The 26,487-nt window shown below is 33.2% G+C and overlaps 1 protein-coding gene across 5 annotated transcripts in view; it reads left to right on the top strand.

Moving 5' to 3' along the window:
* Window positions 1-26,487, top strand: part of TANK (TRAF family member associated NFKB activator) — an 88,671-nt gene that overhangs the window by 46,409 nt on the left and 15,775 nt on the right. For 3 of the 5 annotated variants that reach the window (XM_012544759.3, XM_031960583.1, XM_031960584.1), the window contains exons 3-4: window positions 12,452-12,563; window positions 14,021-14,151. In XM_012544759.3, the coding sequence (XP_012400213.1) occupies window positions 12,452-12,563; window positions 14,021-14,151 (243 nt within the window). The remainder of the gene's footprint in view (window positions 1-12,451; window positions 12,564-14,020; window positions 14,152-26,487) is intronic. The other 2 variants (XM_023499241.2, XM_031960585.1) reach the window with 1 other exon arrangement.

Raw genomic sequence — 26,487 nt, 5'->3', positions numbered from 1 at the left:
TTTAAAAGTTTTATAATTATATATTACTAGTTGAGAACTTAAAAAAAGAAGCATAAGCAAGTTTATTTAGTTACTGATTCTTAGCCTTTTGTGTGTGACTGGACTTTTTCAGCAATGAAGGCTTTGGATCCTATTTTCAAAAGCATCAAATACAGTTTATAGAATTGCAAAAGAAGCAAATATTGAAATACAATTATCAAATAAAAAAAAAAAAAAAGAATTCACAGACCCATCGAACTCTGGTTATGACCATTGAGAGTCCATGGAACTCAGATTAAGAATCCCTGCTAATGAGAAATGCAAATTAAGACAACTCTAAGATACCACTACACACCTGTCAGATTGGCTAAGATGACAGAAAAAAATAATGATGATTGTTGGAGGGGATGCGGGAAAACTGGGACATTGATGCATTGTTGATGGAGTTGTGAACGAATCCAACCATTCTGGAGAGTAGTTTGGAACTATGCTCAAAAAGTTATCAAACTGTGCATACCCTTTGATCCAGCAGTGTTACTACTGGGCTTATATCCCAAAGAGATACTAAAGAAGGGAAAAGGGTCTGTATGTGCACAAATGTTTGTGGCAGCCCTTTTTGTAGTGGCTAGAAACTGGAAACTGAATGGATGCCCATCAGTTGGAGAATGGCTGAATAAATTGTGGTATATGAATATTATGGAATATTACTGTTCTGTAAGAAATGACCAACAGGATAATTTCAGAAAGGCCTGGAGAGACTTACACGAACTGATGCTGAGTGAAATGAGCAGGACCAGGAGATCATTATATACTTCAACAACAATACTATATGATGACCAGTTCTGATGGACCTGGCCATCCTCAGCAACGAGATCAACCAAATCATTTCCAATGGAGCAGTAATGAACTGAACCAGCTACACCCAGAGAAAGAACTCTGGGTGATGACTAAAAACCATTACATTGAACTCTCAATCCCTATATTTATGCCCACCTGCATTTTTGATTTCCTTCACAAGCTAATTGTACAATATTTCACAGTCTGATTCTTTTTGTACAGCAAAATAACAGTTTGGTCATGTATACTTATTGCGTATCTAATTTCTATTTTAATATATTTAACATCTACTGGTCATCCTGCCATCTGGGGAGGGGGTGGGGGGTAAGAGGTGAAAAATTGGAACAAGAGGTTTGGCAATTGTTAATGCTGTAAAATTACCCATGCATATAACCTGTAAATAAAAGGATATATATATATATATATATATATATCTTTGCATGGATTTTGAAAATAAAAAGCTATTATCAAAAAAAAAAAGAATCCCTGCTAATATCTGCCTCAATTACTACAAAGCCCTATGGCTTAGTCAGCTTCCTATGCCAGAGGCAATGCTGAAATATCTTGTTGAAAATAAGGCAAGTGTAATAGAAAGCAAGCTAAACTAAATCAGGAGACCCAAATTCAAATCTAACATCCAAAAATTTAATAGCATTAACCCTAAAACCTGAGTCTCTGTTTCCTTATCTGTCAAATGGGGGTAACATTCCCTATTACACTTGATTGTGGTAGGAAGAGCATTTTGAAAATGTTAAGGAACAATAAAAATGTAAATTATTAATGATATTAGATTGATATCTTATCTAAAAGTGATTAATAACTGTATGTGGAACTTTATTAGTAGTCCTGTCCACTGGATATGCCCGAGAACCTTATTTTCTTGATTTGTCAAATAGGTTGAACTAAATCAATTAACAAGAGTTTATTAAAGTACTTACTATGTGGCAAGCACTATTCTAAAAAATGACAATGGAAATGTAAAATAAAATAATCTCTACCCTTAAAGAATTTAGATCTTGTAAGTATAGAAAAATATATACAAAACGCATCCAAAGTAATTTTGGAGGGGACACATGAGGAAATCAAGAAAGGCCTCATGTAGGGTTAGGCAATGTAAATTGAAATTCGAAGGAAACTAAAAATTCTAAGAGGCAGGGATAAGGTGGATTCTGAGAGGACAGCTTATATACAAATTCATAAAGATAGAAGCTAGAATATCCTATGTAAAGAATAAAAAGAAGGCCAGTTTGGTGGCTAATGTCTATCAAGGAGCAAAGTAATAATCATAAAGTCCCCATCCAGCTCTAAATCTATGATACCGTGACCTCTGTTCTATGTGTTGTGGCATTAATTAGTATGAATCAAAAAAAGTAGGGATATGTGTTGGCCAGCATATTGGCCAAATGAACCAGGCTTAGAGTATCTGAAATATTGCCAGGAGGATTGATTCTGAATTCCATTTGATAATACAACTGATTCAGAAGACAAATCGCAATGTCTCTGGGCTTCAGTTTCCTCATTTCTAAGACTCCTAGTTTTTTTTAGTTGTCTTATTATACTGTGACGTGTTTTATTTCACAGAGAATAGGATTTGGAATCCTGTACTAAATTCATTTTCTTTCATCCAAACTTTTAGCTCTTCCTAACTTCCCTATTTCTCTTGAGTACCTCTGTCTTTCCAGTCACACTGGCTTACAAATTTGGTATCCTTGATTTCTCATTTCTCATTCCTTATCATATCCAATGATTTGCCAAGTCTTGCCATCTCTATTTTCATATCTTTCTTTTTTCTCCTGATACTATTACTATCTTGGTACAAGCACTCTTTAAATCTGGCTGGAGAGTTGCAATAGTTGGTCCCTGCCTCTCCCTCTTTATTCCTTCTCCCTACTCCACCCTACCCTACCTCTCTCCTACTCAGCTGTCAAACTTATCTTCCTAAAGTTTAGATATGACAATGTCACCTCCTTAGTCTGTAAACTCCTTATTACATCAAATATAAAATCCTCTCAGCTTGCAATCCTAGTGTTTTCCCTCTGAGATTACCCCTAATTTATTCTGTTTATGTCTTGTTTGTACATAGTTGTTTGCACATAGTTGTTTGCATATTGTGTCTCTTCCCTCTCATTAGAATGTGAGTTCCTTGGGAAGAAGGCCTGCTTTATTTCTTGTCTTTGTGTCCCTAGTGTAGCACAGTGCCTGGTGCAAAGTTAATGCCAATTGTCTTGATTTGGCAGACCTCTGATGCTTGCCAGCTGTGAGATCTTGAGAAAGTCATTTAATCTCACTAGTCTCAGTTCCTCATCAGTAAAAGTGGGAATTGGAATAGTTGTTCTCTAAGGGTTCTTTCTAACTCCAGAAATGTGACACTGTGACTCCTAGTGAGCTTTCCCAAATCTTTTACAGATGAACTGCAATCCAGCCATGGCTTCACCATCTTGACTCAATTAGTGCATTCTCCAGAGACCTTCTAAGCTGACATTTAATCATTAATTTTTATTCTTTTGGACGCACCACTTAACCAATCCCAAATCTACTTATTGTACTATTGACTAGCCCGTGTCTGTAGAAGGGCATATTTGCTCTGATTTTTTGCAACCTTGGGGGACAGGAGCATTTTGTTTCCTCGTAATAACCTGGATTGGGAAGATAGTGGCAAGAGCAACTGTAATAGAGAAGACAGAAAGAAGGGATGGCTTGGGGAGGGGGAGATAACCTTTTGGACATTTTGAGTTTAAAATGTCTTTGGGGTATCCAGTTTGAGGAAGTCCAGAAAGCATTTGGAAATGCAAGCCTATGGTCTAGGAAAAAAGGTTAGATATATGAAAATGATCTGTATTTGGACTTCTGAATATGTGAGAACTGATAAGATCATCAAGTGAGAAGGCACAGAGGGAAAAGAGAAGAAAGCTCAAGATAAGACCTTAGACTCTATTGCGGGTAGGAGAAAGAGACAGCAAGAGACTGAGAAGAAATGATTGGTGTCAGGAAGAGAGGAGGAGAATAAGGAGAGAGAAGTTATATGAAACCCTAGAGAGGAAAGAATATCTAGAAGAGGGTGATGGATTAGCATCAAAGACTGTAGAGAGTTCCAAGATGAGGATTGAGATGAGGTCATCAGATTTGATATTAAAAAGCTATTGTTAACTTTGGAGAGAACAGAGTTAGTTAAATGATAATGACAAAAACCAGATTGTTGAAGGTTTAGAACCAAGCAGGAGAGAAAGTGAAGGCAGTGAATATGAATCAGAGAAGAGGAGGAGAAATGATAGATAATGTGGATAGAACAAGTGAATATTTTTAATGATGGGGAAACATTCATATTCTGTTTGCAAAAAGGAAATAGTTATTAGGAAGAAATTGAATATTGATAAGAGAGTAAAATTGATAGGGTAATTTGCCGGACAAAACAGGATAGAATGTGACCGTAATGTAGATAGCTTGGCCTTGGAAAGATGGTCACTTCTTCCTGTAAGAGAAGGATGAAAGTGGAGATAAAGAAGGATGTAAGCAGAAGGCTTAATAACATAAAACGTAAGAATTCTTGCTTTTTTCCTATGTTTCTTGCTTGGTAAAGCAAAAAAGGCTGTATTTTTTAAAAAATAGAACAGTTTGACAATTTACGGAGAGATACTCATAGCTATTTCTCTCTCTCTCTCTCTCTCTCTCTCTCTCTCACACACACACACACACACACATACACATACCACACAATTGCCCCAATGACCTTCCTTATAATAAAGATAAAACCAAAGAACTAGTTTTGTCAAGTTTTCTAACGTAGCTTTAGTTAGCCATATTATTCTATATATTCAGTTCTCAATCCTATTTGACTCCTTTCTCCAAGCTTTGAATTCCACATTTTTTTTTGATGGAACATTCTTGGTTAAGTGAAGGGTATCACACGTTAAACAAAGACTAATAGATCTCAAATTTCACTAAACTAGAGAGAGGTGGACTAGGAAAAGATAAGGTATAAAGTGGGGACAATCTGAAAGTGGGAAACTAGAGGGACTTTATCTGTATTCAATGGGTAGTAATCAATTTTTGTTGAGCACTCATAACATTTATTATCTAGAATAGACATGATAATTGATGCTACATGAATAATAAAATTATTAAAATTAATTATTGAAATTAACTGAAACTAATTAAATTATTGAAACTTAGAATGAATTAGAAACTTATTTATAAAATAAAAATAGTTTGTCAGAATACCAATTTGGCATGCTGAGAAAGTGTAATCACTGTAATATTATAAAAGGTAGTTTGTGATCAAATTTCAGGTATTTTATCAAGTAATTTCCCGAACTATCTTCCATACAGCTTCCATCGTGAATTTTCTAAAGCACAGGACTGGCCTTGTTACTTCCCTGTTCAAAAAACTTTAGCAGCTTCTAGTTACTGCTAAAATCAAATATGGACAACTCTATTTGACATTTAAAACCTTTTTTAACCTAGCTCCAGCCTCCCTTTCCAACCTTATACTCTCCTTCTTCACACTCTCTGTAGTCCAGCCAAAATAACATTCTTGCTGTTGCTGCTCGATGCCATCCCACCTTCTATTCCCATGCCTTGATATAGTTGCTCCCTGCCCCTTTTGATTCTCAGAATCCCCAATTTACCTCAAAGTTCAGTTAGAGTTATTTTCTATATGAAACCTTTTTTGATTACCCTAGCTGCTAGTACACCCTCCAAAAAATATAATCTTATGCTTATTGTATGTATACGTGTGTGTGTGTGTGTGTGTGTGTGTGTGTGTGTGTGTGTGTAAATATAGGTGTTCAATCTTTGAAATGGATTATTTAATTTTTATTTTTAATCTTTTATCCATAGCACCTGGCACTTTTTAAAAAATCAGACTTGTATTGATCCAGGGATCTTCCACTGAGGATACTGCCTCTACCAATGAAAATCAGTATCTGCTATGCAACTTAGTCTTAGAGAAGTAGTTGCCTAGTAGATTGAGAGAAGTTAAGTGTGTTGCCTGGGGTTATGGGGGTAGTAACTATCAAAAACAGTACTTGAATGTAGGTTTTCCTAATTCTGAATCTAGCTCATTATCTGTTATAAAACACTGCCTCTCATCTCTCAAATAGAAGGGACTTAATAAATGCTTATTGATTTACTAAGGATACGTTGGTGATGCAGTGGTTAGAATGCCCAACCTAGAGTTGGGAGAACTCATCTTCCTGAGTTCAAATCTAGCCTCAGATACTTATTAACTGTGTGACCCCTAGGCAAGTCACTTAATCCTGTTTGCCTCAGTTTCCTCATCTACAGCATTATCTAAAGAAAGAAATGACAACTCCAATATCCAATATTAGGAGAAAACTCCTAATAAGGCCACAAAGAGTTGGACATGATTGAAAAATGACTGAATAACAACTGACATTGATGTTTTGAGTAATAGGAGAGGAGCATAATAAGAAGCTGAAAATAATTGTCTTTTGTAGACCTGGATAGCCAAAAGCACTAGAGTAATAATTCTAGTTTGGACAAACCCTTACCATTTTTCTTCTCTGCAGTTTGCTCATCTGTAAAATTGAACATGATGCTTAGCTCACTGAAGTGTCACGATGAGAGTTAGTTAATTAGTTGATATGTCTTAACGTGCTATACAATAAGATAATTACTATTTAATTATGTTCCTTCATGAACCATCAAGCTTCATATTGTAGGGCTCTGTAATAGCTAAACAAATCTTATTCACCTCCCTTTGTTAATGGGTAGTCAGATTTGTAATAATTTAAAGGATTCTGAAATTTAATATCAGTTTTGAGAGGGGAGGAATAAAGAAGAGAAATTGTTTGACTTGCGATACGGTTTCTTTTAAAATATTGAAGATCTTGTATCTTTCAAAAATAAAATTTTAAAATACAAATTTTAAAGTTTTTGTTTTAGAGAGGATAAAAAAATGAAAGCTGGTTCGTTATCCCAGAGAGGAAACTTTTCACTTTGTAGAACATGCCATTGGTTTAATTTTATTTGTATTCAGCAGTGCTTGTGCAGCTGTGAATCCAAAATTATGTGGCAGTTTGGAGTATTCCTAGAATCTTGGATGTGAGCTAGAACCTCTTATTAAGATAAGCTTTTTGGTCCATTTAGGAAAGCTTAGTTTATGTGTAAAATATTGTCATTATGGAATTTGAGACATGTCTACTGTTCCTTGTCATTGAGAATTACCCCTAAACTTTGTATACAATGCAGTATTCATTATGACTTTAGCATATAAATCCATTCTCCCCCTTAAAAAAATTAAAAAAAAAAACAGTTTTGAAAAATTTTAAACAGAAATAAAGTAAGAAGCAAGTTCATAACCACATAAGAATGATTTGCTTTTTCAGTCTACTTTGTAAGAAACCAATAACAGTAACTTATTGATTCAAATCTCTCCTACATCTGTATGCATATAAAGTTTTTTATATTTCTTTTTATAATCATAGTAAATATATGTGCTTTTCTTCTACTTCTGGTTTTTTTGCATAATTTCATATGTTTTTCCATATTTCTTTATATTCCTCAAGCTTGTCATTTTGAATGGTACAGTAATATTCCATCACACTGTTGTGCCAGTCACCCAAATCCATTTTGTACCAAGACTTTGTAATACCTGTTTACTTCTTCAGCTGCGGGTGGACCACTTGTTTTGCTAGTCTTCAGCATTGGGAGGCGTGTCAAATACACAGAAGCCGGAGTCATCTTGGCCAGATGGTGTTTGATACAGATGGATGGTTAGTTGTCATGCAGATCTTCTAGTTGGTAACTTGTTGCTGCCATCTGACTCAAAGAATCATTCACACACCCTGGCTGTCAAAAGCATCTTCTCTTCTGTCTGTTTTAGCTGTCATGTCTGTGCTCTGTACAGAAGTGTTGACAAGACATTGCTGTTACATTTTCAATTTGGTTTAGTGATTTTTCTGCTTCATGGGGTCTTTGATAGTTGCTGGAGTATACTTACTCTAGGATTGCATTTTTTTAAAAATATGTACTGACAGTGCAACAATTATTTGACCTGAGTAATATTTTCAGGGTTTGTGTATGTTTTTTTAATCCATATAATAAGCATACTCATATAAATGGCAACTTTTGTTGTTTTCCTCCAAATCATTTCTGTTTCATTGTTTCCAAATGTAGCAGAAGAGCTAAATTTCTACTTATGATTTTCCATTTAGGAATATTTTTGTGGCCTCTCCTCCTCCCAAATTCATGTCATCAGTCATCTTGTTTTTTTTTTTTTTTTTTTCTGAATCTTCCTCCCTCCTCTTGAATCTGTATTCAAGTATTCAAGTATCAATACTGTATTATTAAGTATCTTGTTTTCTTCTTCAAAAAGCTTGATAATTGTATTTATACTTCAATTCTTATTTCACCAAACTTAATCATCTTCATTCAGTCCTTGTGACTTTGCATTTTTTTTTTCCTGCTTCCTTTTAGCAAATGAATTTCACTTTTACTTTTTCTTCAAATTTCTTTTGAAAATCTATTTTGTTGGCACATTCTGACTTCATCTAATACTTTTGTATCTTAAAAATGTTGGAAGAAGAATATTGTCCCAAAATTTTTATGTGATTATTCAGACCACCAAAACAAAATAGTAAGATTCTTCAGTTTGTAGCACTCATTGACCTCTTTAACATTCTTCATTAAAACTTCATGTGTTTATATGTACATGTTATATATTTACATCCTGGAGAGTATTTTGTGTCAAAGGCCAGAAAACTAAAATTATTTGATAAAGGCTTAGTTTTCTGCTTACTTAATGAAAGAAAGTTAACTGTAATATTGATTCTCTCTCTTATTATGGTAGATTAATATTGACAGAGAAAAGTTTTAACAATTAAAAGATTAACAATTGGCCAAGACAGTCCTGTTTGTAGTGTCCAGAAACTAGAAACTGAGGAGATGCCCATCTGTTGGAGAATGGCTGAATAAATTGTAGTATATGAATATTATGGAATATTATTGTTCTGTAAGAAATGACCAACAGGATGATTTCAGAGAGGCCTGGAGAGACTTACATGAACTGATGCTGAGTGAAATGAGCAGGGCCAGGAGATCATTATATACTTCAGCAACAATACTATATGGTGATCAATTCTGATGGACGTGGCCCTCTTCAGCAATGAGATGAACCAAATCAGTTCCAATGGAGCAGTAAGGAACTGACCCAGCTACACTCAGCGAAAGAACTCTGAGAGATGACAAGAACCATTACATTGAATTCCCAATCCCTATATTTTTGCCTGTCTGCATCTTTGATTTCCTTCACAGGCTAATTGTACAATATTTCTGAGTCCGATTCTTTTTTTTTACAGCAAAATAACGGTTGGACATGTATACTTATTTTGTATTTAATTTATACTTTAATATATTTAACATGTATTGGTCATCCTGACATCTAGGTGAGGGGAAGGAGGGGAAAAATTGGAACAAAAGGTTTGGCAATTGTCAATGCTGTAAAATTACCCATGCATATAACTTGTAAATAAAAAGCTATTAAAAATAAAAAAAAAAAAAGAATTGGCCAAGATTTGAAAATATTTTGAGTCTTGGCCATTATTATTGACCAAACTGAATTATTGTTTAACAAATCATTCAATGAATAACCATTTTTTGAAGTAGACACTATGTGCCAGAAAATTTAAGGCTCTAAGGGTACAGATACAAAGAATAAAATAATCCTTGTTCTTAAAATGTTAAAAAAAAAAAAAAAAAAAAAAAAAAAAAGAATAGTATTTAGAGTTGTATAGGCCCCTAGGGATAATCTCCTTACTTTACAAAAGAATGTGAGAAATAGATGGTGCTAAATAGCAAGTGCAGGTCTTCTTTCTTCAAATTATGCCTTTCTACCTTAAACCTATTGGCAGCTTTCTTATTAATATGCATATTTTCTTATCCTTTTAAGAAATAACTGCTTAGAATTTCAAACTCCTTTTAAAAAAGGTTCAATTTAATGTGGAACCTACTATTCTTTAAGCAGGAATAGAGTTGAAGATACAAGCTACTGATTTTCCAGATGATAATGGCTCCATATATTTTTAGTGCTTTCAAAAAGATGGTCACTTCCTCTAGTTTACAGTTTCAGAACTCATACCTGTTCTGAGACCCACTGTGATATGAATCTAGGTATCATTGGATAGTTTGGCCTTGAGTTTGACTAGATCATTTCTTAGGTTTAGACTTGGAGAAAACAAGCTGTTGGACAAACCAAATGGTCTCATGAATTTATTCCAGTATTCACCAGAATGAAAACTGCTTGAATGTTTTTGTGCCCTTTCATGCATTTAGTAAATATTTACTCAATGCTTTCTATGTGTAAGGCACTGTGCTAGGCACTTGGAAGAAAATAAAGATGTATGATACAGTCTAGGATTAGATTCCTAAAGTAATATGCCACCAGTGTAAAAACCATAAATTATATCTTTGTAAAAAAACACAGAATCTCAGGCTCATGGGTCTCAGAATATTAAAGCTTTGTTCAGTTTAGAGCTTAATTAGTAGGTATGTTTACTATCTTTATAAAGATAGAATGGGCAATGATCAAAAGTACATATTTACAATGATGACAATAACCCTTTTGAAATAAATTCCATTATAATGTCATAGAAAAGACTGTGCCATTCATCCAGCCTCCAATATATGTCATGAGATCACTGACAATCCAAATGACAACTCAAAACTTTTGTAACTAATTCTCATCCTGTCAGTTTGTTCACGTTTACCATCTTATCTCTTGTTCACAAATAAAGATGGTTTTCTTGTAGAATTATATTATTTTTTACCTCATGGTGTAATTTCTTATACCAATCAACATTGTTAACTTGAGTTTGCCAGTATATCTTTCCCAATTAGTTTTTAAGATTTTGTCCAAAATTGATGGCTCTGATGCAGTAGGGGAAGGATTTTAGAACCTCCCATAAAGCAATGATTATATGTTTAATTTTCCATTGCTATTAAAAGGCAACAGGATTAATGAAAGTAAAACTATAGGGGAATATTAATGAAGGTATCATATGAATAACATAGTAAATAGAATAACAGAGATTAGCAATGACTTTAATGACTTTCCCTTGAAACCTGAATTCCTTTAGAAAAATTATGTGTTTAAATCAAATTTTACTTTGTTAATTTGCTTTTTCACAACTTCTTAATTGTGCCTCTTGTATTTTGAAATTTTGCTTTGCATTTTTAGTCTTTTTGTAAATACTAAGTAGATAGTAAATAGAAAAGGTCAAAGGGGCTTTTGCTAAAGCAGGGTTTTGTTTTGTTTTTAATTAACTTTGTATTATGTTAAAAACTACTATAGAGAATTTTTAGAAGTTATTTCTAATTTGATAGTTCATGACTTCATATGGAAGGAGATTTATCAATAGAAAACTCACCAGGAGGATATAAATATGTGTACTGTTATTCAAAAATATGTTGAATTTGTAGTTAGTTCAAATTCTGGTCCTGCCATTTGCCACCTCTGTAATTTTAGAGAAACAGAAATCCTTTTTTTTTTCCATTTCTCATCTACAAAATTTAAGGGATTGAACTAAGTGACCTCAGTGGCCCAGAATTATGTCAATTGAGTAGTAGATTTAGAACTTGTATCCAGTCCAAACCTTTTATTTTGTAGATTAAGCCCCAGAGAAACAATCTGTTCCAGGTCATACCAAACCAATGTGAATGAAGATTTCTGTCAAGCTCAGTCCCATCCTCCTTCCCTCATGTCACGCCCCTTCCCTAGGAACTATTAGTAGAATTTAGTCAGTCAGTCCACCAGCATTTCTCATTTTTGCTGCTCCTTTGGGCTTAAATAGTAATGAATCTAAGGTAATTCTCTCCTCTTCTCCATATTATTTTGTATCTAATTTAATTTTCTGTATATATGTTGTTTACCCACAAAAGAATAGAAGCTCTGAAAACAAAGACTGCTTCATTTTTGCTTCATAGTCACAATACCTAGCACAGTGCCTGGCAAGCAGTATGGACTAGATAAATACTTGAAGAGTGAGAGGAATGAATAAATGAATGAAGAAAAATGAATGAACTTCCAGTTCTAAATCAAGGATCCTAATTCCATGAAGTTATGGTTTTGTTTTGTTTTGTGTGTGTGTGTGTGTGTATATTTGTGTGTGTATGTGGTTATTTCTTTTATAGAGGTGGGAATAAGGAAGGGGATGGAGTGGACATAGCAAGTCACATAAAATACTTGCTAAGAAAGAGAAGTACTACAATCTGATTTGGTAAAGTATTCCCACATTAATGAAAATAAGAATTCTTGAAGTAAATGAAAGCTTTGAATAGATCCTTATCACTAAGGAATAAATTTAGGCATTTCCAAATGTCTAGGACCAACTTTAAAGTACCAGTGAACCTTGTTTTGAACTTATCATGACTAAACTTTATTTGAAATACTCTCATTCCTTTAAATGTGGGTGACTTGCAATAACTTAGTCACAATTATGGGTGATGATTTCAGAGATGAGAGCAAGTGCTAGCTAGAAATATTAAATAAAATTCTAGGAAAATAAAAATTCAAAAAAGTAGACCATATCTAACTTCAAAGTATTTGAGTGGACTCAGACCATTATATATGTTTTATTTAGCTGTCAGTAAATATCAGGCTAACTTTTTTTTATGTCAGCAGACTGAAAACTATGAACAGAGAATACGTGAGCAACAGGAACAGCTGTCACTTCAACAAAGTATTATTGACAAGCTAAAATCACAGTTACTTCTTGTGAATTCCAGCAGAGGTATGTCAATGCTAATTGTTTTTATCTTTTTTGGATTCCTTAGAGAAAATAAAGGTGGAAGTTGTGATTTTTTTTTTATCTTAGCTTGTTACAAAGTTTTGATGACTATGATACAAAATCTCCATATTTTTATTATTGTTAATTACATTAAGAACAGAAGATCTGAAGCTATGATAGTGGATTTACCCAATCCACTATAAGTACGTGTACTTATATATTTATATAAATCTGTTATACATATATGGTACATTCTCTGTCTCTTTTATGTTTTGAAACATTCATCTCCTTTTACTTGTCCAACCACTTTTCCCAGTCTTCTTTGGTGAATCATCATCTATGTTCCATTATTTCCCTTCTTTCTCTCTATACTCTCTGGATGATCTCATAAGCTCCCAAAGCTTTTACATCTGTATGCAAATCTCTTGGTGTGGATTATGTATGTATATGAGTGTATATATATATATATATATATATGTGTGTGTGTGTGTGTGTGTGTGTGTATGTGCATATATATTTTTATATATGTAGAGATATAGATATACATATGTATAAGGATACAGATATATACATGTGTATATATATACATATATGTAGAGGTATAGATATAGATATATAAGGATATAGATATATACACACAAATGTTTATATATATGTATATACATGAAGACATGAATCTTTGCTATTCTAAATGAAGTGAAAGTAAATGGCTATTTTAATATACATGCATATATTTAATATAGATTGATATATACATATTTAAAGTAAAAATATTAAATATATGTGTATGTATATGTATAGCTTAGCATTTCAAGCCTAACATTAGATCTATTTCTCATCATGCCAGACAGACTGGCCTTCTTGCTATTCCCCAAACTCAGTGTTTCATCTCCTATCTCTGAACCTTAGCCCAGGCTGTCCCTCATACCAGGAATTTACTCCTTGTCCACCTTCTTCTTTTCCAATATTTAACTTCATTCAAGGCTCAGCTCAGGATCCCCTTCTTATGGGGATCCATTTCTGTTCCTCCTTGTTGTTAGTGCACTCTCTCTCTCTCATCAAATTATCTTGCATTTACTTTTATGACTATATCTTATGTCATATACTCTTTCCAGCTCCCCTCCAGTATAAATTTTCTGAGGGCAAAAACTAGATTTTATTTTGGTTTTTTGTGAGTCCATAAGTTATAAACAAATGCTTATTGGAATGGGTTGTTTCTATATAAACTGGGTCTTTAAGTGATTACATTAATTTTTAACAACTTCTATAAAAATAAAAATCTCCAAAATGTAATTAATTCATTTAAATGTTTTATAAATATCTTACAATTTTAAAGTGTTTTTTCTAATCTAGTCAGAATTATTTTGATTTTTTTTTTTTTTTTTGGTTTTTTGGTTTCAGGATTTTACCCTTTCATACAATTTTATGCTAATACCTGAGAGGTTATTTTTGTTTTTCAGATAATGTCCATGGCTATGTTCCTATGCTGGAAGAAAGTGAAAAAAGGAAAAATGACATACCTCTTAATGTTACCTTTGATCACCCCCATGACAAAGTGAAATCAGGAATATCAAGAGAAAAACATTCAAAGGTAGTTTTCCCTGCCTTCATGTGGAATTTTAGGTTTATGCCCTAATAGAAACTTAAAAAGAGAAATCCAGTTTGACAGTCTTCTAGAATGGTTCACTTAAAAAAAAGAAAACAACAAAAGAAATCCTTATGTAGTGATTTGAAATTTCTTCCAATCTCCAAATTACTTCAGCAAAAAGCTGAAAGTCAAGTACAGCTGTGTAATAAGTATGTCGGTGTATTTTTTTTTAATGAATACTATTCACCCAAGAATAGTAAGGAGGTCTTTGCATGCATTTTCATCTTATTTATATGTTCTTATCTTCGCTAAATTCTATTGTCCTGAAGCTTTCAAATTAAATTATTATTGTTAAGATTAATATTTCACATCCTCCAACTTTATTTTCACTGTCATTTATCTAGGTGTATATATTAGAAACTACATAAGAGAAGGTAAAGATGAAGTCAAGTTAAGAATGGTGCTATTAAATAACAGACAGCAAAATGTTTGCCTGCCAGAGTTGGTTATTAGACTATTAAAAAAATTGTTCTAGCTTTTTTTTTTCCTATGACCGCCTTGACTTTTAAAATTTTTTTTTTCAGTAAATTAGTCAGTAAGGAACCTGAGCATAAATATTTTCTTTTTCATATTTTCAAGTCCCCTATATTAAGGTACTATTTACAGAATCACAATCAGTTTTTTAAAGATTTCATTTCAATTATTTGCTAATTACAATTAAATTATTCTCCCATATTCCAGTTTTCTTTTTAGCAGAACCAGTGGAAAACTTTTTTTCTGGGGGAATGGAAAGGTTATTTCCATGATTCTATCTATCCAATTTGAAAGATCTTTTTGGATTGATTTTTCTTACAGAGAACTATAACAATTAACTTATTAGAAGAATCACAGAGTTTATTTGTATGAATTTGTAAGGCCCTTATCACTTATCACTGCTATAATAGAAGGAAAGTATTAAGGGACATATGTTATTTTGGATAACTGAATATTGAGTGTTATTTGGTGGTGGGGTTTTTTTTTTTCATTAAATCTGTAATACTTCTATGATCAAGGTCTTGTACATCAGAGATATTGACATTTAAAGATGGCCTCCTGATTCAGGTTTTAACAAATCACAAAAGTTCATAATTCTTAAAACTTTATTCCTGTATTTATTCAATTATTGCTAAATTTGAACCATGAATTCAGTTGTCTTGCATTTCTCTGAACTAAGTAAATTATATACAGAAGTGTTAATTTGAAATTGATTTAATCAAATTAGTGACAAATGCTAATTACCTTGAAGAAACCCAGTTTGGAGCTTTAAATTCTCTGTACACATCTATAACTTATTTATATGAGAAAATTTAAGAAGAAATAATCCTTTGGTAGTTTGCAGGATTTTCTCCCCTAATAAAACATTCATTGAAATCTCCCCTCCTCTGAGTTTCCATTAATTGTGTTTTCTAGTTCTGTCTAACTCTTCCTGACCCATTTGGAGTTTTCTTGGCAAAAATACTGAGTGGTTTGCCATTTCCTTCTCCAGCTTATTTTATGGATAGGAAATGGAGGCAAATAGGGTTAAATGACTTGCCTAGTCATACTACCACTAAGTAGTTAGGTAGTAAGATAGGTAGCACTTTTAGATTGAAAAGCTATATATATATATATATAGTCATTCAATTATCAGAACAATTCTGCAAGAGAGATGTTATTGTTATTTCCATATTATAGACAAGGAAACCAAAACAGAGTAGTGTCAATAGCTTGCCCACAGTCACATAGTATTAACTATCTGTTGCAGTCCTGATTCGAGGCCCAGTGCTATCCACTGGACTATCTAGCTGCTACAAATAATGTGCTAGTAATTAACTGCTAGTAATTATATGAGTGCAAAATGAGGAGATGCAATGTGGCATAAAGGACAAAGTACTGCCTCTGCACTCAGAGGATCTGGTTTCCTATTTGGTATGAATATGGACATCATCTAATTTCTCGTCTCAATTTCATTAGTAAAATGAAGTCCCTTCTGGCTTTTATTAAATTGGTTTTCATAAAAAAGAATTTAACAACAATGATCCTTCTAGAATGAAGTTCTTTGTGACTGTTTCATATGTTTGTATTTTAAAGCCTATGATGATGTCTGTAGAATGCCCTTTTTTATACTTGTTCCTTGAATAAATCATGGGTGGAAATTAGATATTGAAATAGAATACTGCCCTTACAGCAGCTGGGTGGTACAGTGGATAAAGTGCTGGGGTTAGAATTAGGGAGATTCATCTTTCTGAGTTTAAATATGGCCTCAGACACTTACTAGCTGTGTGACCCAGGGCATTTCCCCTAATCTCTGCCCTAATCCACTGGAGAAGGAAATGGCAAACCATTCCAATATCTTTGCCAAGAAAACTCCTTACAGGTCACGAAGAGTCAAACATAGCCAAATGACTGAACAATAAAAAGCTGTCCTCATGTTATCTGAATAATTACAAATGCTCTTATTTGTTATTAGATAGCAGTTTGCAAAATTCTCTCTCCTTAGTTGCAGTATCTCTTTGAATAAACTCCTCAGGTAAGGGGAGAAAATTCAGCCAGCTTGAGGTGTCAAGGAACATTTGAGGGAATGAGAATTTGGCTTAGAACCAAAATGGAATATGTTCAGTCACTGAAGAGCCAAGCTAAATGTTCTATGTTATCTTCACCAGCTCAACTTGATTTAAAAAAAAAAAAAAAAAAGAAGAAGTTTGTAAAATTATTAGGTTACCCATGCAAGCTTTATGGTTTATTTTTTCTTCAAAAGAAAATATTTAAAAGGATACATATACAATGCTGTAAAAATCTTCTATTATATATATATTTAAATACTGTTTAATATGTTAGCATAAACAATATGTTCCTTTTGGGGAGATCTAAGGAAAATATTTTTTTTCCTACTTAATGGTATGTTTTTTCCTATTACATGTAAATATAGTTTTCAACATTAATCTTTATGACATTTTGACCTCCAAATTTTTCTCCTTCTTTCCCTTCCCTCACCTCTCCCCAAGAAAGAAAAAATCTGAAAAAGGTTATACACATATAATCATGTTAAACATATTTCCACAGTAGTCATGTTGCAAAAGAAAACTTAGAATAAAAGGGAAAATCCATGAGAAAAACAAACAAACAAACAAAAATAAGTGAGAACAATATGCTTCAATTTGCATTCAGACTCCATAATTCTTTCTGTGGCTGTGATCAGTATTTTCTATCATGAGTCTCTTGGAATTGTCTTGGATCCTTGCATTGTTGAGAAGAACTAAATCTATCATTGTGGAGCACAATATTGCTTAAAACAATATTTTCTTTTAACTTTCAAAAATTAGTAACAGCATCTCTACACTGAGAATAACACTCTCTGAAAGGTAATTATAAGTACCATGTCTCCAAATTGAAATTATTTTATAAATTATAACTAAAAGTAAGAGTAGTTAATAAGAAAAGCTTAGGAAAAAGATAAAGATTTTCCAATTGAGCCAACTTTTGTAATCATCTTTATCACTAGTGAAAAGACTGGTATAGAAAGAATGACTTATTTACTTTCCATATAGATTAGGATTATTAGATGAGAAGAGCCAGATTTTATGCTGGTAGTCCTAGATTCTGGTGTTATCTCCTCTTAGTGATCATTTTTGGAAAGCAAATTCCACAATCTTAGAAACAAGCTTAGGATTGAAAAGTTAATAAGGAAGCATCAAATCTGAGAATATGTTCTGATCATCAAAAAAATGAATGTAGAAACTTAATAAATAATCATTTATAATGAAGAAGTGATCAAGACTATGTCTCCATATTTCATCTCATCTGGGGATGTATATGTTAGATATACTGGCTTATATTTATAATATGGACATAATCATGTCTACAAGTTTTACAGTCAAGTATTTTGTAGTTATAGTAATATATAATCCCAAACTGCATTGTAGAATTCACTTTTTAAAAGAAGTAACTTTTTGCTTGTTCTATGAAAATAATAAGTATGCTCTCTTACTATAAAATAAGAATTGCAGTAATAATTTTGTCAGGATAAATTTAATCATTCACACTGAAAGCCAGCTTTTATACTTAGAGCCTAACTAATATATATATATATATATATATATATATGTTCATCTATACCTTCATGGGCCATTTTTATTAGACTCTTTGTTTATGTAGGATATTGCTAAATATATTTGGATAGCATATCTTTATTATTCATTTCCCCAGGTTTAGTTGGCTCTTTTGGAAATACAGTAAAAATAACAATAATAATAAGAGCTAGCATTTATATAATGTGTTAAAATTTGCAAAGATCTTTACAAATATCTCATTTGATCCTCACAACACTCTTAGATAGGGTGAGGATAGATCCTCATTTTACGGGTGAAGAAACTGAAGTTAGTAGAAATTAAGTGGATTACTCAATGTAAAACCAGTCAAAAGTGTCTGAGGCTAGATTTAAACTTACTCCTTTTTGACTCCATTGTGCCACCTAGCTGATTTACAGATTCATGGCCCAAGTCACTTTTTAATCCATTCTCTTTTGCCACATAAGAGATAGAAAAACATTTAATTAAGACACAAAGCAACGAGGAAGGAGGTCCAAGAGGTAAATAATTCTCTCTATATATAAATAGATGCCATTTATTACAATTCCAAGGGAATTTCTATTTTGTACATATTCCCCAATAAGTTCCCAGCATAGCATAGAAGGAAGACATGGTCACTTCAGAACTATCACATGATAATAAACTTAAGGTTCAGTACCTTTTGCCTCTGAAGTTTTGTATTTGTTCACCTATTGGGTGTGACCCTCCCCCACCCGAGGGGTTCACCCTCCATCCCCACCCCCACCCGAGAAATCTCCTAGGGGCAGATGAAAGTTGACATTGTAGCTGGATATAATGCTTTTCAAGAAATGTAGTCCATTTAATTTTTCCCAGTAAGCAGTGTGCTCAAGGCTCCCAGGCATTGTGGGAAATGAAGTCCAAGTCATGCCCCCTGTATTCAGATCAGACAAATATTTAAGAATAATATGGGGAATTATAAAAGAAGATAGTGAATAGTGGAGGCTAAAAGAATGGGATTCATAATTGTGGGTAAAGTCAATGAAATTTAGCAGAGAGATTTTTTAATATTATAAAGAAACTTAAATTATACAAAATAAACGCTGAATGAGTTCTACTATCTTTAGTATCATTTAAACAAACTTTTAATTAGATTAATACAATTATATTATTTCATGCATTTTCCTCTTTTTTGATTTATTTAGAACTTCTTTCTTTCTTTTTTTTTTTTTTTAAACTGAGGCAATTGCCCAAGGCCACACAGTTAAGAAGTGTTAAGGTTAGATTTGAACTCAGGTCCTCCTGACTTCAGGGCTGGTACTCTATCCACTGCACCACCTCGCTGCCTCTAGAATTTCTTGAATCTGTTCCTTCTGTGTGCATTTTGTCTGCTTAAACTTTTTTTTAATTTGGTTGTACTAAAATTCTAAAAATGGAAAGAATCTGTATGAAAATATATAATTGAATTGCTAAAGGAGAAGAATTGGACAGTTTGCAAACATCCATTATAATAATAGTGGCATTGCTAGTAGGGAATTTAGAAACATAGCTCACTACCATATTACCTAGAGCTTCAACATAGCATATAAGATTTGGACCCATTGTTATGACTTCAGACCTTGCCCAGTGTCTTAGATGCTGTAATGCAAGTAGTGTTGAATTTATTTGACTTCAGGAAGAGCAAGTTCAAAATCTGCCTCAGATACTTGGAAAAAACAAAGCTATTCATTTAACTTCTATCATCCTCCATTTCCTTAAATCTAAAAAAAGGAGGATGATAATAGCACCTTCTTCCAAGGGTGGTTGTGGAGATCAAATAAAACAAAATATGTGAAGTACTTTGCAGACCTTAAAGCACCATATAATTGTCAGCTATTATGTCATAGACAAAACCTAATCCTTCACCAGAATTCTTTCAAATGAGTATCTTTGGGTTCAGAGGGAATGAAGCAAAATGAATGACCAGTTTTAGTGTTCAAGGTTTTGGCAAATTGCATGGTAGCCCAAAATATCAAAAATCACTATATCTTAAAGAAATGGTCTGGCTCAAAACAGATCTTTATTAAGTGCCACAAAACCTTCAAGAGTTGAAAGTCAGTTGAGGACAATCTAATCTAAATTTCATATCTCCCTAGAAACTAGTTCAATGCTTGCAGGGTCTTAGTAGATTGAGGTTTCCCAAAAAAAACTTAAGTATACTGTTAAGCATTAAGTATACTGTAGCTTTAAATTACACTAAGACTTTAGGATACCTTGTATCTAAATGAATGAATGAATGAATAATACTTAGGGGCAACTCTCTGCCTAGAAATATTAAAAAGTTATTTTTATCTTTTTAAGCCTTCAGGCTGTATTCTCATTGGTTTTGTTATTTTTGCTAAATCATGTGACCTCCATAAACCTCAATATTCTTACCTGGGAAATGAAGGGATTGGACTATTTGAGCTGCAAGGTTCTTTACAGACAATCTAGAAGGGGCCCGAAGGATTTTATTTGAACCAGAAAACATCAGATGCCTGTAGGGCTACTATATAGACACACAGAGTAAAAAAAATGTGCTGTGCTTTCCATTTATACTAAATATAAAAACTGGATGCATTTGAAGAATCTGATATCTAAAAACTTACTAATCAGTCAGTTCATATTTATTGAATACCAATGATATACCCATATTTGTTAGATCCTACAAGGGAGATAAAAAGTTTCCATATCCTAAAGAGAAAGATGGTGATGTCCAAAATACACTTAAAACTTTGTTGATGACTTTTTTTGTTTGCTTTTCAATTACTACTCTCTTATATTTTGAGTATTTTTCTACTATGGGTCTATTTCTTGTATTATTAAGGATATTAGTTTTAATCATTTGCCTTGTGATTTTGCTGTTAAGAGCATTTGAGATGAAAGTAGCTAGGTGGCGCAGTGGATAGAGCACCAGCCCTGAAGTCAGGAGAATCTGAGTTCAAATGTGGTCTCAGACACTTAACACTTCCTAGCTGTGTGACTCTGGGGAAGTCAGTTAACTCCATTTGCCTCAACAAAAAAAAAAAAAAAAAAAAAAAAAAAAAAATGTATTTGAGATGGGAGAAAATCATGGAGTGGTGCTGATTTTGTGGCCTTAATTTCACTTTCTTCCTATGTAAGAACATAGTGCTATTTAAAATTGCAGAGATTTCATTTTCATGTACATTCTAGAATACTTATAGTCATTAAATGTAAGAACTAGTTGAGTCTCACCTAGTAATTTTAATGATGAAGAAACTGATACCTTCCTACCACCTTTTTTTTTCTTTTCTTTGCCTCATGTCTTCTTTTTTATTTCCTCCTGCTTTCTATTAAAAGTCAACATGTTATATTGAGTATTTTTAGTGAAGGGACTACATGGGGAGAGTAAGTTTAAGCAACCAATGGCCAGGTTTGGAAAGAGTATTTATCCATTTAATCTAATATTCTAGGATTTGATGAATAATTGATTCTCCATTTGATAGATTTTTGGCCATTACCTTTCTAAGCCATGATCTTTCTATACTAGAATTCTAATCTTTTCAGTCCCCTCTCCTCTTGATGAATATATTTGCTTTTTTTTTTTTTATTCTAGATTGCCTTTTTCCAGATGTTACCCTGCATTTAGTAGGCCTTTCTAGCCACTAGAATGCATATGGCTATTGCCTTCAGACAATCTACAGTGACTCCCAAGTCTCTTTTCTGTGTCCTGGATATATAATTTAGTCTACTTTTTCACTTATATCTTTAAAAACAGCCCCATTGAGGCTCATTTACAGTTTTTCTAGTCAGTCACTTAACCTTAAAAGATCTTGGCATTTCATTAATTGTAAGAACTTAGTGTTATTTAAAACCTTGAGATTTTATTATGTATTCTCCCTTCTAGATTATTGATTAAATTTTATATATCATAAACAATTTATGTTTCACTTTGTTATTGTTCAACTGTGTCTGGGGATCACAGCTAGTACATGTCTAAGGCCAGATTTGAACTCAGGAAAAAGAATCTTCCTGATTCTAATCTCGCCAGTCTATCCACTGTATCACCTAGCTGCCTTACTATTTCATCATTATCCCTCCTAGCTGACCTGTTAATTCATATACACACATATACACAAACCCACATACACATAAATATGTGTTATCTATATTTGTATCTATATTTCTTTCTTATTAAATATAATGTCAGCAAGGCAAAAAAGCATATACTGACTAGTTACTCTTTGACAATTCCTCTGAGAGGAGTACACCAGAATGATAGGATTTTATTCCTATCCTCAAAGAGTTTGCAGTCTTCTTGGGGAGACAAAATTTTTAAAAAATGAAAGATTACCAAATACTATACATTATAAATTGTGTACCATCAATAATGTACACATAAGAAGTCTTTCAAAGAATTATATTAAACTATGATTAGTTCATTTAGAAAGCCTTCTCCCAAAAGGTTATACTTAATTATTCAATTATTTTCCCCTTTTATCATTGATTCTACCACTTTATACTATGTGGATTATATCATTATAGTGCTTTGAGAATTACAAGCAGTAATTCTCAGATTTCTCTCTTGAATCCTTTATATGATAATATAATTTACCAGTAGCTTCAGGTATAGTGACCATGTGTTATTATTCATTTGATGTATTACATTGTAGAATATTCACTTCAAAAACCACTATTTTGATCAAATGCTTCCACTATTCTACGTCAGAAGACTTTTTAATAAGCATTGGTTAAATATTGATTTGGTACCAGAAACTGCTAACTACCAAGAATCCAAAGAAAGATTCCAGGGGATCCCTAAATTTAAAAGTGTACCCACCTTTTTTTTAATGAGGACCCACTTCAATATGTGTATATTTACTTATTTATTTGCATGTTATACTATACTAATAATTACGTTGTGTTTGTTTTTTTATTATGGCTTTTTATGTACAAGTTATATGCATGGGTAATTTTTCAGCATTGACAATTGCAAAATCTTTTGTTCCAATTTTTCACCTCCTTCCTCCCACCCCATGCCCCAGATGGCAGGTTGACCAATACATGTTAAACATGTTAAAGTATAAGTTAAATACAATATATGTATATATGTCTATACAGTTATTTTGCTGTATAAAAAGAATCAGACTTTGAAATAGTGTACAATTAACCTGTGAAGGAAATCCATAAATGCAGGTGGACAAAAATAGAGGGATTGGGAATTCTATGTAGTGGTTCATACTCGTTTCCCAGAGTTTTTTCGCTGGGTGTAGCTGGTTCAATTCATTACTGCACTATTGGAACCGATTTGATTCATCTCATTGTTGAAGAGAGCCACATCCATTAGGATTGATCATCATATAGTATTGTTGTTGAAGTATATAATGATCAAGAGTCATCTCAGAGTTGTCTTAATTTGCATTTCTCTGATTATTAATGACTTGGAGCATCTTTTCATATGGTTAGAAATAGTTTCAATTTCTTCATCTGAGAATTGTCTGTTCGTATCCTTTGACCATTTATCAATTGGAGAATGGCTTGATTTCTTATAAATTAGAGTCAATTCTCTATATGTTTTGCAAGTGAGGCCTTTATCAGAACCTTTGTAAAAATGTTTTCCCAGTTTATTGCTTCCCTTCTAATCTTGTCTGCATTCGTTTTGTTTGTACAAAAACTTTTCAATTTGATATAATCAAAATTTTCTATTTTGTGATCAATAATGATCTCTAGTTCTTCTTTGGTCATAAATTTCTTCTTCTTCCACAGGTCTGAGAGGTAAACTATCCTCTTTCTTCTAATTTATTCATAATCTCATTCTTTTTATCTAGGTCATAAACCCATTTTGACCTTATCTTGGTGTGCGGTGTTAAGTGTGGGTCAATGCCTAGTTTCTGCCATACTAATTTCCAATTTTCCCAGCAGTTTTTGTCAAACAGTGGGTTCTTATCCCAAAAGCTGGGGTCTTTGGATTTGTCAAACACTAGACTAATAATTAAGTTATGTAATTTTTTGATCCTAGAGTGAACATGTAACTAATTAATATTGTTGAATAGGAAGTGACATAAATCTGTATTTTGACATCTGTTTGGAGAATGAATTGAGGAGAGAGACATTTGAAGCAGGGAAATAAATTAAGAAGTTATTTGCACCAGTAATATGTGAGTGATGATGGGGGGGGCCTAAACCAAGATGCTATGTGAGTAGCAAGAAGGGGACAGATGTAAGAGATGTTGTGGATGTAGAAGTGATTACATTTGGCAACTCATTGTTTACTTGGAGTGAGAGTGAAAAAGCAAAAGTGATACTGAGGTTGTGACCCTAGTGACTGGGAGGGCAGTAGTATCTTCAGCAGATTCAGAGTTCAGAAGAAAAAGAGTTTGGGGGAAAGATAAATGAAGTGACATCTTGTCACAACCATCTATTTTTGCTCATTCTGGGGAGGCTAACTAAATTCTATCTAAAATGGAAAAAAAAAAAAAAAAAAAAAAAAAAAAAAAAAAAAGGATGGGACGCTGGGAAGGGCCCTTACACACTAGGCCATGCCCTGGATGCTTCCTGCTGAAGGGCAGCTACTGGCTAATCTGTGGGACAGGGCATAGGTCTGCTGTGCTATTGAAGGAGGGGATTTTTCTAATGGCGCCTGTAAAGCTACTTCTCTGGGTTGCCTGTGCTGAGAGGGAGATGTCCAAGTAGAGAGGAGTGACAAAGTGAGGGCAGCACTGGGTTAGATATCATTAGAATTTCAGAACATATAAAGGGGTAGGATATATTAGAGAGAAGCCCCCACAACTGGAAAGGTTTGTATAATTGACTGAATGTGTCCTTAAACTCTAAAGCTATAAAGAAAGCAAAGTAAGCTGCTAGTATGGTTCCTGGCACATAATAAGCTCTTGACGAATTGATTTGAAAAGACAATAGGGATATGGAAGTGATTTCATGGGAGAATAACATCTTGAATACCATGTTTGAAGAAAGTTAATCTGCCTGTGTGCATGATGATAGTACACTGATTGGAAAGGAATAGTTGGAGAGGGGCAGCTAGATGGTGTGATGGATTGAGCCCTGGTCCAGCGTTCAAATCTGCCCTCAAATACTGACAAGCTTTGTGACCCTGGGCAAGTTGCATGACTGCCTTCAAAAAGCAAACAAGCCAGTTGTAGCAAAATGATGTAGGCCTGGATTAGAGTAAAATCAGGAGGAAGCAACACTGAATTGAGGGGAGGAAAAAACTATACTGGTGACAGCAGTTTTAAGCCTAGCTAAATGGGAGAAAAAGCCTAGCTAAGAATTAATTAAGGAATTTGGGAGAAGTGAGGAATTTATTGACTTTTGGTTTTAGCATGTTTCAGTTGAAATAAAATCATTTCAAGTAAGTTAGTTGAATGTGAAAGTCTAAATTTTTTTTAAAGTTACAGATTTGTGAAATTTCCACATAATAGAAATAAATGATAGTTGAAGTTGTGATCATGGATAAAGTCTCTCAGATTAAAAGAGAGAGTAAGATATGTCAAGAATCAAACTTTGAACAATGCCTGTTTTAGGAATGAGAATGATAATATTATTGGCATTTAGATAACAATTTTGTTACAAATAAGTGTGTATCATATTAAATCTTCACAATAATCCTGTGAGGTAAATGTTACAAGTACTATTTTTTATGATGAGAAAACTGAAGTTTTGTAGAGATTATGTTATATGTACACAGCCACACAGAAAATCAGTTTGGGGAATGAGAGTCACACCTCACTCTCTCCTATTTTTAAACCTTTTACTCTTTCCATTATCCCATGATGCTGTTAGCAAAAGAGACAGAGAAGATATGGTCAAGGAGGATGAAGAGCAGGATAATTTAGTGTGTCATGAATACCAAGAAAGAAGTGTTTCAAGGAGAGTGCTCCTGTCTTTAGAAAGGGCCATAAAATTTTGGTGATTATGTCACTAGCAACAGAGGGCACATTTTCACTATGAAAGTAAAAATCAGATCATAGGAACCTCAATACTGAATAGGCTATAAGGAAATGGAGGCAGCCAATTTAAACAATTTGTTTTCAAATATTATTTTTAAAATGGTTAGAATTCTGGCATGGAAGTAATGACCAAATTTCCCTTTGACTGTAATTTCAAATATGGTAGTATCAACATTGAATTGATTTCTACAGCATATGAATAGATTTACGTTGGATATTTTGGAGTTAAATTTTCTGCTTGATTATAATAAACCACAAAAAAGCTTACTAATTAATTAGTGAGAAGTCTGTAAATATCAAGCTTTGTATTGATCACTAATTCTAATCTC

Source organism: Sarcophilus harrisii, chromosome 3 (assembly GCF_902635505.1).
Source record: "Sarcophilus harrisii chromosome 3, mSarHar1.11, whole genome shotgun sequence".
Taxonomy (NCBI): Eukaryota; Metazoa; Chordata; class Mammalia; order Dasyuromorphia; family Dasyuridae; genus Sarcophilus; species Sarcophilus harrisii.
Note: the sequence above shows the minus strand (reverse complement) of the source record. Positions and strands in the feature narration are given on the sequence as shown.